General features: G+C 52.7%; 1 protein-coding gene across 1 annotated transcript in view; it reads right to left on the bottom strand.

Moving 5' to 3' along the window:
- The window catches only part of MAP1B (microtubule associated protein 1B), a 113,303-nt gene that overhangs the window by 17,834 nt on the left and 81,172 nt on the right, over positions 1 to 14,297 (bottom strand). Inside the window, 2 exon segments of the mRNA XM_038765975.1 lie at positions 3,261 to 3,401; positions 7,114 to 7,196. Coding sequence (XP_038621903.1) covers positions 3,261 to 3,401; positions 7,114 to 7,196 — 224 coding nt within the window.

Consider the following 14,297-nt stretch of genomic DNA (forward strand, 5'->3'; position numbering starts at 1 on the left):
ACTTCTCTGTGCCTCGGTTCCCTCATCTGTCAAATTGGGATTAAGACTGTGAGCTCCACGTGGGACAACCTGATCACCTTGTATCCCCCCCGGCGCTTAGAACAGTGCTTTGCACATAGTAAGCGCTTAACAAATACCATCATTATTATTATTATCCGCACTTTCCCTCCCACTGATATCCTTTAGACTGTAGACTCCATGTGGACAGGAGTTATGTCTCCTACCTCTTCTGTACTCTTGCCAAGAGCATACTCTGCACCCAATCAATCAATCGTATTTATTGAGCGCTTACTGTGTGCAGAGCACTGTACTAAGCTGGCGGATTCTGTAAGAGTAGCGAGGAGCTTTCCCGCCGCTCCAGACAGAGCAGCCATCAGGACTCTCCTTAGCCCCGGCCTATCTTGCTTTCTTTTCAGCTGCCGCCCAGACTAGAGGCCTATGACATGAGCCGCGGAGCTGCTCCCGGGGCACCAAAGTGATTCTGCGCTGGGAGGGGGTGATCAGCCGTCCCACTCATCTTCCAACAGGGCCCCCCTTCACCCCCAGAAAGGGTCACAGCCGGGCTTGGCCGTCTGAGACAACGTGCTCAACATCAGTGCGGGAACCCAAGCCTGTCTGTTGGGGGGAAGCCAGTGCCAAGATCTCTCAAGAAGTCCAGGGTTCAGGTGGCTGGTGGAATCTGCAGTGAGGACAGTTGCCCTTGGCCTCCAAGAAGCGAAACCCATCTAATCGATCAATCAATTGTATTCATTGAGCGCTTGCTGTGTGCAGAGCACTGTACTAAGCGCTTGGGAAGTACAAGTTGGCAACATATAGAGATGGTCCCTACCCAACAGTGGGCTCACAGTCTAGAAGGGGGAGACAAAGAACAAAACAAAACATATTAACAAAATAAAATAAATAGAATAGATATGTACAAGTAAAATAGAGTAATAAATACATACAAGCATATATACATATATACAGGTGCTGTGGGGCTACTGAAGAAGCGGGGCCTAGAGGATAGAGCACGGGCCTGGATTCTAATCCCTGCTTTGCCATTTGTCTGTTGTGTGACCTTGGGCAAGTCACTTCACTTCTTATTCTATTTATTTTATTTATTCTATTTATTTTATTACTATGTTTTGTTTTGTTCTCTGTCTCCCCCTTCTAGACTGTGAGCCCACTGTTGGGTAGGGACTGTCTCTATATGTTGCCAACTTGGACTTCCCAAGCGCTTAGTACAGTGCTCTGCACACAGTAAGCGCTCAATAAATACGATTGAATGAATGAATGAATGAACTTCTCTGTGCCTCAGTTATCTCAACTATAAAATGGGGATTAATAATAACAATAATAATAACGGTATTTGTTAAGCGCTTACTATGTGCCAAGCACTGTTCTAAGCACTGAAGACTGTGAGTCCTATGTGGGACGGGGACTGTGTCCAAAACCCAATTATCTTGTATTTACCGCAGCACTTTCATTCACTCAATCATATTTATTGAGCGCTTACTGTGTGCAGAGCACTGTACTAAGCGCTTGGGAAGTACAAGTTGGCAACATCTAGAGACGGTCCTTACCCAACAACGGGCTCACAGTCTAGAAGACTTGGTACAATACCTGGCTCATAGTAAGCACGTAACAAATACCATTAAAAAAGCAAAATGACCAGGCTGGGCTCAACCCTTGGGAATACTGGGGCTTTAAATTCTGAATAAAAGGTTCAGCTGAGGGGGGGCTTTTTTATTTTCTTAGTGGTGGAGAGAAAAATTCCAGTGTAAGACATCTGAGTGCTGGTTTTACAAAAGCTTTCAGGTGAAGCAAATTAGGTTGGACAACTTGTTAATGGCTCTTCCCGGGTACCGGAGCTCCCCATGACTGGTAGAGAAAGCTCAGGGCCTCGGGGATCTAACCGGTCCTGCCGTCTTGAGGAAGGGAAGTGCCTGCCCAGCAGGATGGCAGAAGCCTGCCTGCTGATCCACTGAGCCTCCTGTTCCCGAGCCCAGCTGCTCCGGAACCTGGCCTCACCAAGCTCTTGGGCCTCAGTCAGGACAGCAGCTTTAAATGACTGAAAAAATGGAGCCAATTCTACAGACGGAGCAGCTCTCTCCTTTTCCTGGAGTAATAATAATAATGATGGCATTTGTTAAGCGCTTACTATGTGCAAAGCACTGTTCTAAGCGCTGGGGAGGATACAAGGTGATTAAGTTGTCCCACGTGGGGCTCACAGTCTTAATCCCCATTTTACAGATGAGGGAACTGAGGCACAGAGAAATTATTCAATGGATTTGAACCCATGACCTCTGACTCCCAAGCCCGTGCTCTTTCGGGCAAATAAGGATAGTAATAACAATCCTAGAAATTATTTTAGTGTCCATCTCCCCCGCTAGATTTGTAAGCTCCTTGAGGGCATGGGTCGTAACAACTAGTGTACTCAAGTGCACAGTACATCGCTCTGCACCAAGAAGGTGATTGAGAAATACCGCCATTTGATTGACAGTCATGGGGGGGAGGCAAACCAGAATCCTTTTCTTTAGGAACCAGGCTTAATTTTCAAACTTCCTATTCGGGTGAGAAGAAGGCACAGGCGTGGGGGACCCAGGACACGACAAACAGATTCTAGACTTTCTTCAACCCTTCTGTGCCCAGGAGCTGCTGGTGTGGGGAAGCAGTTCCCTAGCATTGCCCGGTGAAGCGGGATGCAGTCCCGGTGTGGGGAGAGAGGGAGAGGTGGGTGAGGGTTGGACCCACTCCATACCTTTTTAATGATGGCATTTATTAAGCGCTTACTATGTGCAACGCACTGTTCTAAGCGCTGACTTTTTTTTGGCTTCTTTTTGGCTTCAGGGCTGCTACAAGCTAGAGATCCCAAGTGCAGGACCAAAGTTTTGGTGAGGGGCCCGAGGGCCCTGGTAAATATGGGCCCTCTGGTTATGGAAATCCAACTAGTTGTTCCCATCCAAGAGCAGCATCACCCCTTCAATAGAGAGCAAAACTGCCTTCTGTCAATCAATCCATGGGGTTTATTCAGCACCATATGCAGAGCACTGTGCTAAGCACTTGGGAAAGCACGGTACAGTAGTAGACAAGGAGCTCCCTGTCCCCCACCTACGCCCGAGGTCCGATCTGAAAATTAGCTGCTGTGAAAGATGGCCACAAATACGGCTGGGAGGAAGAGGCGGCCCGGCTGGAAACTGGTGTTTGGAGGTCCTCTGAGATCCCCAACCCGCCCCCTCCAAGCCCACCCCTCCCCGCGGGACTCGCGGCCGCAGACCTACCTCTTGATCGGTGAAGATTTCGATGAAGTTCTGGAAGGAGAAGCACCCCGACTGGAGGATCAGTTCCCCTGTGTTCTCAAAGCTCTGTCCGGTGAGCACCAGAAGCTTGTGCCTGGCGGTGTCTGTGATCATCAAGCGCACCTAGAGCCGGGCCCAACGGGAGCAAGACCTGAGCAGCCGGGCCAGCACCCCTCAACCCAGAGCCGCCTGACCACCCCCGACACTCCGCACTACGACTGGTGTGCCCCCTGGACGCCCCCGCCCACCCATCATCACCGGTCCCGGAGGAAGATGCTGATGATGACGCCTCTCCCCCACCCCCACAACGGCAACCTCCCGAAGCAGCCGCAAGACATTCACGGTCTCTGCAGATGAGGGTAAGCCGGAGCTGGCACTTGGCCTGGCACACCGGGTTCCCCGCCCCCAGCCTTTCAGGCCAGGGGAGGCAGGGAGATCTCACTGGCATCCTTGGTGACACCCTGTCCATCCGCGATCGCTCAGTCCAGGCTACTCTATGCCTTAAAACAATTCCACTTCCGCTGGAAAGCCTGGGTACTAACTCCACAGGGTTGGCGGGGACGTCTGATAGGACCAGAACCAGAAAGAGCTCATGGGAGGGGCTGAGAAGACCCCAAATTGGGCCTGACCCTGCTCCCTAGGTCCACCCACTCCCTCCCCAACCCTAAAGAGTTCTACCCCCATTTCCCTCAAAATGAAAAGCTCCCACCTACTGCCCTGAAGGAGGAGTCTCGGTGAGCACAGGGTGGGCCAAGGACCATGTCTGACCTGATGATATCGGGTCAGCTCCAGTGTTGAACCCTAAGCTTGGGTACCCAGCAAGTACGTAATAAACACGATGTTAACACCAATACATAGCAGCGTGGCTCAGTGGAAAGAGCACGGGCTTTGGAGCCAGAGGTCATGGGTTCGAATCCCGGCTCCGCCACAAGTCTGCTGTGTGACCTTGAGCAAGTCACTTAACTTCTCTGAGCCTCAGTTACCTCATCTGTAAAATGGGGATTAAGACTGTGAGCCCCCCATGGGACAACTTGATCACCTTGTAACCGCCCCAGCGCTTAGAACAGTGCTCCGCACATAGTAAGCGCTTAACAAATGTCATCATTATTATTATTATAGCACATATTCAGAGCCCTGGTTCAAACTCCCTTTAGTCATGTGCTCAGCAAGGACCTCTAGATTGCCTGTGGAGTAGGAGAGCTCTTGCTTGCAGGGTAAGTCTTAAAGATGCAGCTTTGTGCGTTGGGGGCGGGGGGGGAGAGACAGACAGAGAGAGAGAGAGAGAGAGATGAAGGAAAGACAATTCTTTCCCTAATGGGTTGGTCGGCCATACACCTGGCAACTGAGATGGTGACTTGGGCATAGCAAGGTCTGCCAGGTGGGAGTGGTGGCAGTGGAGCTGAAGGGGTGGAAAGAAGGGTAAGATTCACCCACATATCACATGGGCTGGAGGGCACAGGGGCCTCAGGCAGCCCAACAGATTCGGGGAAGTGGAAGTCGTCCCTCAGCCTCCAAACCCAACCTAACCCCAACTCCCCACCTAGGCCCTGCTCTCGGTCGGTCAGGGTTAAACCCAGGATGGCAATCTGACGAGGCACCCAGAGACCGGTGGCCACAATCCAGATAGGTGCATATCACGTGCAGTGACCTAGGATTGTGTCCCTGATTCAGAATCCTACTGATGAGATGTACCGGTTTCCCATCTGAGGAGGAGGGGCACCCCAACCCATCTACCTAAGCAGGATTGCTAGATACCCTGAAGACACATTTGTCCTGCAGGGCCACTGTAGGGTTGGGCAGGGTGAAAGTTGGGATCTACAGGTCTGAGCATGCCGGATGATCACAGGATGTACATGGGGCTATGGATGAGACATTCAGCATGGCCTACTGGAAAGAACTCGGGCCTGGGAATCAGAGCACGTGGGCTCTAATCCTAGTTCCACTACTTGCCTGCTCAGTACCTGTGCTCCCTCCTGCTTAGACCGTGAGCCCCATGTGGGACAGGGACTGTGCCCGACCTAAGCTGTATCTACCCCAGTGCTTAGCATATCATAAGTGCTTAGCAAATACCACCATCATTAAATGCGAGGGAGCCCCCAAGGTTCTGCTCCCCGAGAACCACTCTACGGACAGAGGAGTGCTGAACGAAAGGCAGGAAGTGGGAGCTGGCTGGAATCAACTGCTCTGGTTTCAGGGCAATGGCAGAGTAGAGCTACAGCACATGCTCCGTTCACAGCCCGGCTGCCTGAAGGGTGGGCCTCGGGGGGTGCCTGCCCCGCTCAGGAGAATGGCCAAGGCCTTGGGACACCCTCACTCCATGGAAGGGCCCAAATCTGAGGCAGAGGAAGGCTCACATCTAATAATAATAATAGTGGTATTTGTTAAGCACACACTATGCGCCAGGCACTGCACTAATCACTGGGGTAGATACGAACAAATCGGGTTGGCTATGTCCTACGTGGGGCTCGCAGTCTCAATCCCCATTTTACAGATGAAGTAACTGAAGCCCAGAGAAGTGGAAGTGACTTGCCCAAGGTCCCACAGCAGACAAGTGGCAGAGCAGGGATTAGAACCCATGACCTTCTAACCCCCAGGCCTGTGCTCTATCACGCCATGCATCCGGGCTCTGCCCTTGAGTGTCTCTAGAGCGAAGCATTTTCTGCCCGTGAAATTCACTCTGTTCCGATTGTGCCCTGAGCTCTTGGCTTTTCCTTCCCGTGGCAGTGATGGGTTCCTGTCCCAAAGCCAAGCTGTGGGGCGGGGAGGGAGGATGGCCAGGGGCCGCACACTCACTGGGGCAGTGACCGCTAGCCCACTGGAGGCCCTCCGTCAGGCTTGGTTCATCCCAGGGGAAGGAAGTTGCCCTCTCCGGGGATTGCCTGGAGGAGATGGAGGCTGGCAGGGATGGGGCCTTCCTTCTGAACCTCCGCCTGGCTCTTGGCTCCCTCGTGTTCAGTCTCAAGTGAGGTAACCACAGTTTTTACCCTCTGAAGACTTTAGCCTTCGTTAGGGAACTAGAGCCATGGAAATGGTCTTTCAGAGATTCATTCATTCATTCATTCAATTGTACTTGAATGTGTGCACAGCACTGTACTAAGCGCTTGGGAAGTACAAGTCGGCAACATATAGGGACGGTTCCTACCCAACCACAGGCTCACAGTCTAGAAGGGGGAGATAGACAACAAAACATGTAGAGAAGTTCGGTCTCATTAAAGAGGAGGTGGGCAAAGTTGGGGCAGTTGGGATGGGGTAATAATAATAATAATAATAATAATGGCATTTATTAAGCACTTACTATGTGCAAAGCACTGTTCTAAGCGCTGGGAAGGTTACAAGATGATCAGGTTGTCCCACGAGGGGCTCACAGTCTTAATTAATCCCCATTTTACGGATGAGGTAACTGAGGCCCAGAGAAGTTAAGTGACTTGCCCAAAGTCACACAGCTGACAAGTGGCGGAGCCGGGATTTGAACCCATGACCTCTGACTCCAAAGCCCAGGCTCTTTCCACTGAGCCACGCTGCTTCTCAGAAGAGAAGTAGAGAAGCTGGGACTGGGAGGGGAAGTTGGGGAAGCTGGGATTGGGGGTGGGGGGAGACCTGGGAGGGGCCCCAGGCTGGGCTTTCCATCAAATCTTTCCACCACTGGGTGAGTGGGAACCGGCAGAAGAGAAGCCAGAGCTTTGGGACCCTCCAGCCCACATCCCAATTCCCTGTCGGCAGCCTGGACGTTTTAATTGCCAGACTACCAAGTGGGGCCTACACTCTTTGGCCAACCTTCTTTCCACTCCCGGCCCACATCGTCGTGGTCACATAACGCGTACCCAACCCAGCTCACCTCGGTGCTGACGGCTTCATCCGAAGGGTTGATCAGGACCACCGTCTCTAAGACATCACTTCGGTGGTGCAGGATTTTCTGTCCTAGAAGCGCGAAAGACAAGACAAAAAGGAAATGCCGAGTCAGTTCCTCTCCCGGGCCGAGACCCGGCGCTCCTCCGTGCGGGAATCGCCCTACCGGCCCAGCGGATCGCTCATCCGTGTCACCGGCAACTGGACACACGGAATGGGCAGCTCGGCCGGGGAGGGAGTTGGCGGGGGAGGGAAGGCCGCATCCAGCGTGGATGAGGCCTCCAAGGCCCAGTGACGATTTTTCCTCTGCCAGGGTGGGCGCCAGGAAAACCCAGGGGGGCTCTTGACATTTCCTTTCTCATGATAATTGGGGATGTTTCTTCTTTCAGCCTTTCTTCTGGTGAGAACTATGCCGAGATTAATTAGAGGCCTTATTGTGAAATGACTGTCACCCAGAAACCCGGCTAGCAATTAGTCCCACCAGGAGAATGGCTGACTGAAGCCGGCTATGGCTACGCTCTGTGGTGGGATTATTTCATTCATCTTGCTTAGAGAATGGCCCGAGGAACGACTGTAGATTTTCCTGCCAGGCAACTGCCCTCTGGCAAACCTGCCAGAGAGAGAAAAACTCACGGAGATGGGTCCAGAAAGCAGCTGCATTCTTGCCCTACCCCATCCAGGGGAATACCATCTCAAGCTGGACAATCTTCCTCTGCCAGGTACCCCAATTCCCACCCCTGGAAGCAATGATGAATAAGAACAATAATGGCATTTTTATTATGTGCTTACTATGTGCGAAGCACTGTTCTAAGCGCTGGGAAGGATACAAGGTGATCAGGTTGTCCTACGTGGGGCTCACAGTCATAATCCCCATTTTACAGATGAGGTAAATGAGGCAGAGAGAAGTTAAGTGACTTGCCCAAAGTCACACAGCTGACAATTAGCAGAGCTGGGATTTGACTCCAGAGCCCGTGCTCTTTCCACTGAGCCACGCTGCTTCTCTTGCTTCCTGGGTGCCCCTCACCCCATGCCTCAAGGAGCAAAAATCTCCAGTGGCTACCAATCAACCTATGCATCAGGCAGAAACTCGTCACCCTGGGCTTCAAGGCTGTCCATCCCCTCGCCCCCTCCTACCTCACCTCCCTTCTCTCCTTCTCCAGCCCAGCCTGCACCCTCCGCTCCTCTGCCACTAATGTCCTCACCGTGCCTCGTTCTCGCCTGTCCCGCCATCGACCCCCGGCCCACATCCTCCCCCTGGCCCGGAATGCCCTCCCTCCACACATCCCCCAAGCTAGCTCTCTTCCTCCCTTCAGGGCCCTACTGAGAGCTCACCTCCTCCAGGAGGCCTTCCCACACTGAGCCTCCTCCTTCCCTTCTCCATCCCCCCCGCCTTACCTCCTTCCCTTCCCCACAGCACCTGTACATATGCATATATGTTTGTACATATTTATTACTCTATTTTACTTGTACATATATATTCTGTTTATTTTATTTTGTTAATACGTTTTGTTTTCTGTCTCCCCCTTCTAGACTGTGAACCCACTGTTGGGTAGGGACCGTCTCTATATGTTGCCAACTTGTACTTCCCAAGCGCTTAGTACAGTGCTCTGCACACAGTAAGCGCTCAATAAATGCGATTGATTGACTGATTGACTGATTGAGCAAGCAACAGTGGCAGACAGGCCAAGTGGGAGCCAGCATCCCTCCGGTTGCCTTCTCTGTGCGGCCTTTCTGGCCAATTGGCTGGAGATGTGGCGGAAAGGGGTGATCCTTGTGATGGGGTTGGGAGAGAACAGTGACCCCCAGGAGGGGCAGGGGGTGACAGATCTTGCTGCCACATCTGGAGCACTGAGGTAGAGCTGGGGACTGAGCTGAAAGAAGCACTCATCTGTGCCCCCTCCTACCTCACCTCCCTTCTGTCCCTCTCCAGGCCAGCCCTCCGCTCCTCTGCCGCCGCTAACCTCCTCACTGTACCTCATTCTCGCTTGACCTGCCCTTGACCCCTGGCCCACGTCCTCCCCCTGGCCTGGAGTCAATCAATCAATCAATTAATCAATTATATTTGTTGAGCACTTACTGTGTGCAGAGCACTGTACTAAGCGCTTGGAAAGTACAAGTTGGCAACATATAGAGATGGTCCCTACCCAACAGTGGGCTCACAGTCTAGAAAATGCCCTCCCTCCCCACATCCGCCAAGCTAGCTCTCTTCCTCCCTTCAAAGCCCTACTGAGAGCTCACCTCCTCCAGGAGGCCTTCCCACACTCATCCCCCTTTTTCCTCCCCATCGCCCCCGCCCTACCTCCTTTCCCTCCCCACAGCACTTGTATATATATTTGTATAGATTCATTACTCTATTTTACTTGTACATATTTACTATTCTATTTATTTTGTTAATGAGATGCATATAGCTTTAATTCTATTTGTTCTGACGATTTCGACACCTATCTACATGTTTTGTTTTGCTGTCTGTTTCCCCCTTCTCGACTGTGAGCCCATTGTTGGGTAGGGGCCGTCTCTATATGTTGCCGATTTGTACTTCCCAAGCGCTTAGTACAGTGCTCTGCACACAGTAAGCGCTCAATAGAGATGATTGAATGAGTGAATGAATGAGGGAGATGAGCGCAATCAGGCACTGGCCAAGCCCATCATCATCAATCGTATTTATTGAGCGCTTACTGTGTGCAGAGCACTGTACTAAGCGCTTGGGAAGTACAAGTTGGTAACCTATAGAGACAGTCCCTACCCAGCAGTGGGCTCACAGTCTAAAAAGCCCAGAGGAGGGGAAGGGGGCAGAGCTGGAAGTCAGGTGGCAAGAGCACTCAAGAGTTCCAGGCTTAGTTTGATTTCCTGCCCCAAAGCCTGAAAATGCCGCAGAAGCCCCAGAGGAGGGAATCCTCTTCCCCAGGCTCCACAGCCTAGCCGCCCCGCCATCCCCTCACTTGGCCCTGGCTAAGCCCCACGATAAGCCGGGTTCGGCCCGAGTACCCCAGTCACAGTCCCTGCCCTTCGTTTTCCTTTCCGCCACCTCATTTTGGATGCCGCAAGGGACCACTAATGATGTTAATATCCAGCCTGCCCAAAGGAGTGTCAGGGTCCCAGCCCAAGGGAGGGCCGGGAGCCAAACTGGGGAATTGATGCCGCAGTGGGGATGCTGAGAGGAAGCTGGTAGTGGCAGGGATGGCTGAGCAAAGTTCCAGGCCAGAGGGAAACAGAGGTGGGCGAGTAGGAGGAAGGAAGGCTTTGGGGTCACAAGATCCTAGAAAATGAAGATACCTGTGGGTCAGAAGGTCCCGGCTTTGCTACGTGTGTGCTGTGTGAACTTGGGCAAGTCATTTCTCTCATCTATAAAATGGGGGTTCAATCTGACTCCCTCCTACTAAGCCTGTGAGCAAGCGCTTAGTACAGTGCTCTGCACACAGTAAGCGCTCAATAAATACGGTTGTATAGATGAATGGGATCGGGACCGTTTCCAACCTGATTTACTCGTGTCTATCCTAGGGGTTACAGCAGCGCTTGGCCCATAGTAAGCCCTTAACAAGTACAATCATCATCATCATAACAACAGCAGCAGCAGCAGCGAGGGAAAGCAATGTCCCCAGGGCCAGAAGAAACAGAGAAAGAGGACGGAAAGGTGGGGGCAACCTGAGCAAAAGGCCAGTGAGCTCCCCACAGACCGGGCAAGCAGGGCTTGGTAGGGCAGGGCTCCAAACAGGGAGCTCCAGGGTTGCTGCTTTTCTATCTTGTTCTCTGCCACTAGACCGCCAGTGCACATTTCACTAGAGATTTGATTTAGAAAAATCAGGCGAGATGAATGATGAAAAAGAGTTAATCAAACCCTCACTCTCCAATCCTCCTCCTCTTCCCTGAGGTCTGCAGGGAGGAGGAGGAGGAGGAGGAAGAGCCCTGAGGTCCAGAGAAGCTGGGGAGGATCATCAATCCCCACCTGCCTGTTGCCACCCACCTGGCGGGGTCCGGCCGCTCCACTTGATCGTCTCTGGAGCCAAAACCGGGCAACCCGTTCCAAGGCCGAGCCAGTCACAACAAGCCCCCGCGCCCAATAAAACAAACACCTGGAGCAGACATAGCCGGGGAGAGAAACAAGAGTGCCTGGCAGGTTGCTAGGAACAACTCCAAGTTGTTTCCTCAAACATTCCCCAGGGTGCCACTGGGATGCTGGGGCCAATGATGCGGTTCCCGTTCAAAAAGTTTTTCCTAGACCACTGTAGCTCTGCCCGATGAGAGCAGAGCCCCCGGCTCCAGCCCAGCAACCGGCAGAAAACCCAGCCCAGAAACCCCTTACCGGCAGCCAAGCTACCCTTTCTGGGTTTCACAACTTGGGGGAGGCAAAGCGGAAGAGCCGTGTGACGCTCCCTGTCCCCCGCCGCTGCCACGCCAGCCCCGGCTGGAGCCGCCCAAGGATGGCAACCACCGATTTTGTTTTCCTCTCGCGTTTCGACGACAGCCTGGTCCTCCCTGCGAAACCCCCTGGCTGCTCCTCCGACGAGAGGGAGCCAGATCCAAAGGACAGAGCAGGAGAAGGAACGCTTCCGTCCGAACCCTGCGTTCCCACTTGGGAAGAGGTCCCGGGGTAGCCAGGCACTCGACTTCAGCACCTCCGAGCCATTTCCCGCCACGGCCCCGGTCTCGCCGGCCACCACCCACCTCGGGAACCCGCCGACAGCCTGATGTGTCCTGCCCTCCCTCCTTCAACTCCTCCCTCCCCCCCACCCAAGTGGGCCTGGGGCCAGGCCTCCGAGGGAGCCGGCTGCCACCACCCTGGGGGAGGTCTCATTCAGGCGTGTCAGAAGAGACGTTTCCGAGGAAAGCAGAGCCGACCCTGCACTAGACAAGGAACCTCTTATGTTGGCTAGAGGGAACGACTTCCCTTCCTTCCTCCTTCCCTCCCTCCCTCTGCTCCGCTCTGCTCGGAGGGGCGGGCCAAGGGGGGACCCAAGCAGCTCATTTGTTTTCTCCCCTTTTCACTGTGCTGCAGACAAGGGCTGGGAAGGGTCTTCCCACGGTTGGCAACAGTGAGACGCCTTCTTCCTGGTCCCACACTGACATTGTAGGTTCCACAGAGAACACGGACACAGTCAGACTGAAGAGCCGCATGAGAAATGACGGTCCTGGATGCACACGGAAAGCCCGAATGGGCGCACAGGATATGCACCGTGAAGGACTCCGCATTTGAGACCCACAGGCAGCTGGGTAATGTTGGCGTCTTCTGCCTTTACTGGACTCCTCTCCCAAGCACTGTAACAACACTCGACCCCAAAAGTGTTCCACACACAGGAGGTGCTCAACAAATACAATTGTCTGATTGAGAGAGGGCTCTAGGGAGAGATTAGAACCTGACCTCGCTGAAGGACAATATAATAATGATGGTATGTGTTGAGCGCTTACCATGCCCCAAGCACTGTTCTAAGCGCTGGAGCACTGTTCAAAGCTCTGGGTCTGGGGTGGCTTTTCAAATAGTGAACCACCTCAAGGAGAAGCAGCAACTCACTTATCTCATCTGTTAAATAGGGATAAGATACCTTTTCTCCCCCACTCGGACTGGGAGCCTCAGGGGGAGACAGGGAATGTGTCCAATCTATCATTAAGTTCAGTACCTGGCCCAAAGCAACCATATACTACAGTTATTATAATAATTACTGCTATGGACTCCAGAGAAAGCATTCAAGAGACTCGGTGTGGAAGCTTGGAGTCAACTGATAGTAACCAGATGATCGCCACCGTTTCGGTTCACATTCCCTGGGAATGTGGGCAGAAGGCGTCCTTTCCATTTTCTCCTCTCCTGCTCCACCTCAGCTCCTGCCTCCTCTCTGCTCTGTCTCATTCAACAACCCCAAGGAGGAGGGTGTGTTGTGTTTTCAGAGGCAGGAGAGTCATTTACAAAGGGACTCTGGTATTCCTCGGCATCGGGTTTGGCTTAGAGTCCCTTCCCGAATGCTGGCTGCGTCCAGCGCTGGAATTTACAAAGATGTGGATCATTTCAGGAGGGTTCAGAGAACAGCCACAGAGCCACAATGATGATTAAAGGGTTGGAAAATAGGGCCTATCAGGAAAGCTAAAGGAACTAAGATCATTTCAGTGGAATGGAAGCCTGAGGGGGGAAACTTAATAACCGTCTTCAAGGGGCCGAAAGGTTATTATCCAGTGAGCAGTGGCCAGCTGCTCTCCACCTCTGCAAGGACCGAACAAGAGGGAAACGGCAGGACCTGCAAGAGGGACTCAAGTGAGATATGAGATTATCTTGTGTTTCTATCCCAGTGTTTAGTACAGCGCTTGGCACATAAGTGCATAATGCTATTTTTAATATTATTATTATCATCAGAAGAGGATGAAGAAATAGAACTCTGCTTCAATAATAATAATGATGGCATTTATTAAGCGCTTACTATGTGCAAAGCACTGTTCTAAGCACTGGGTCATTCAATGAGGGTCATTAAGGCAAGGAACAAGTTGGCAAGTGAGTGGTGCCTGCCTGCATGGCTCAGTGGAAAGAGCCCGGGCTTTGGAGTCAGAGGTCAGGGGTTCAAATCCCAACTCTGCCAATTGTCAGCTGGGTGACTTTGGGCAAGTCACTTAACTTCTCTGGGCCTCAGTTACCTCATCTGTAAAATGGGGGTTAAGACTGTGAGCCCCCTGTGGGACAACCTGATCACCTTGTAACCTCCCCAGCGCTTAGAACAGTGCTTTGCACATAGTAAGCGCTTAATAAACGCCGTCATTATTATTATTATTTGGGAGGGTCCAGAGAGGGTCCCATTGTGCTTCACAATTTCCCTAGGGAAACCGGCTTTCCCAGAAGGGATCCCCCCTCTGCTATCCGGACCCAAGGGCCTTGGGACCGGATGACCATCTGGGAGCCGAGGCTCTGCTAATAGAGGATGGCCCACTGACAATACCTTGGCTTGGAAGAGGCCTCAGCCCTGGCCACCTTGTGAGTTGGCAGAGAGGGAAGGGTGCCCCTCCGCTCTCAGCATTCCCAGCTGGGGCCCGGTTCGCCTGACTCCTTTCTGCTCTTGGCCCCATCTAGGCCATCCACTACCACCAGCCCTGTCACATTGGTTGCTTCCGCCTGGCTATACCTAAAGCCAAACTGGAGGGGACAGAAACTCGCCTCCGGGGATCATTTTATTCCCATTTCCCCATCCCGGGGCATGGCAC

The sequence above is a fragment of the Tachyglossus aculeatus genome, chromosome 23 (assembly GCF_015852505.1).
Source record: "Tachyglossus aculeatus isolate mTacAcu1 chromosome 23, mTacAcu1.pri, whole genome shotgun sequence".
In the NCBI taxonomy this organism is placed as follows: domain Eukaryota; kingdom Metazoa; phylum Chordata; class Mammalia; order Monotremata; family Tachyglossidae; genus Tachyglossus; species Tachyglossus aculeatus.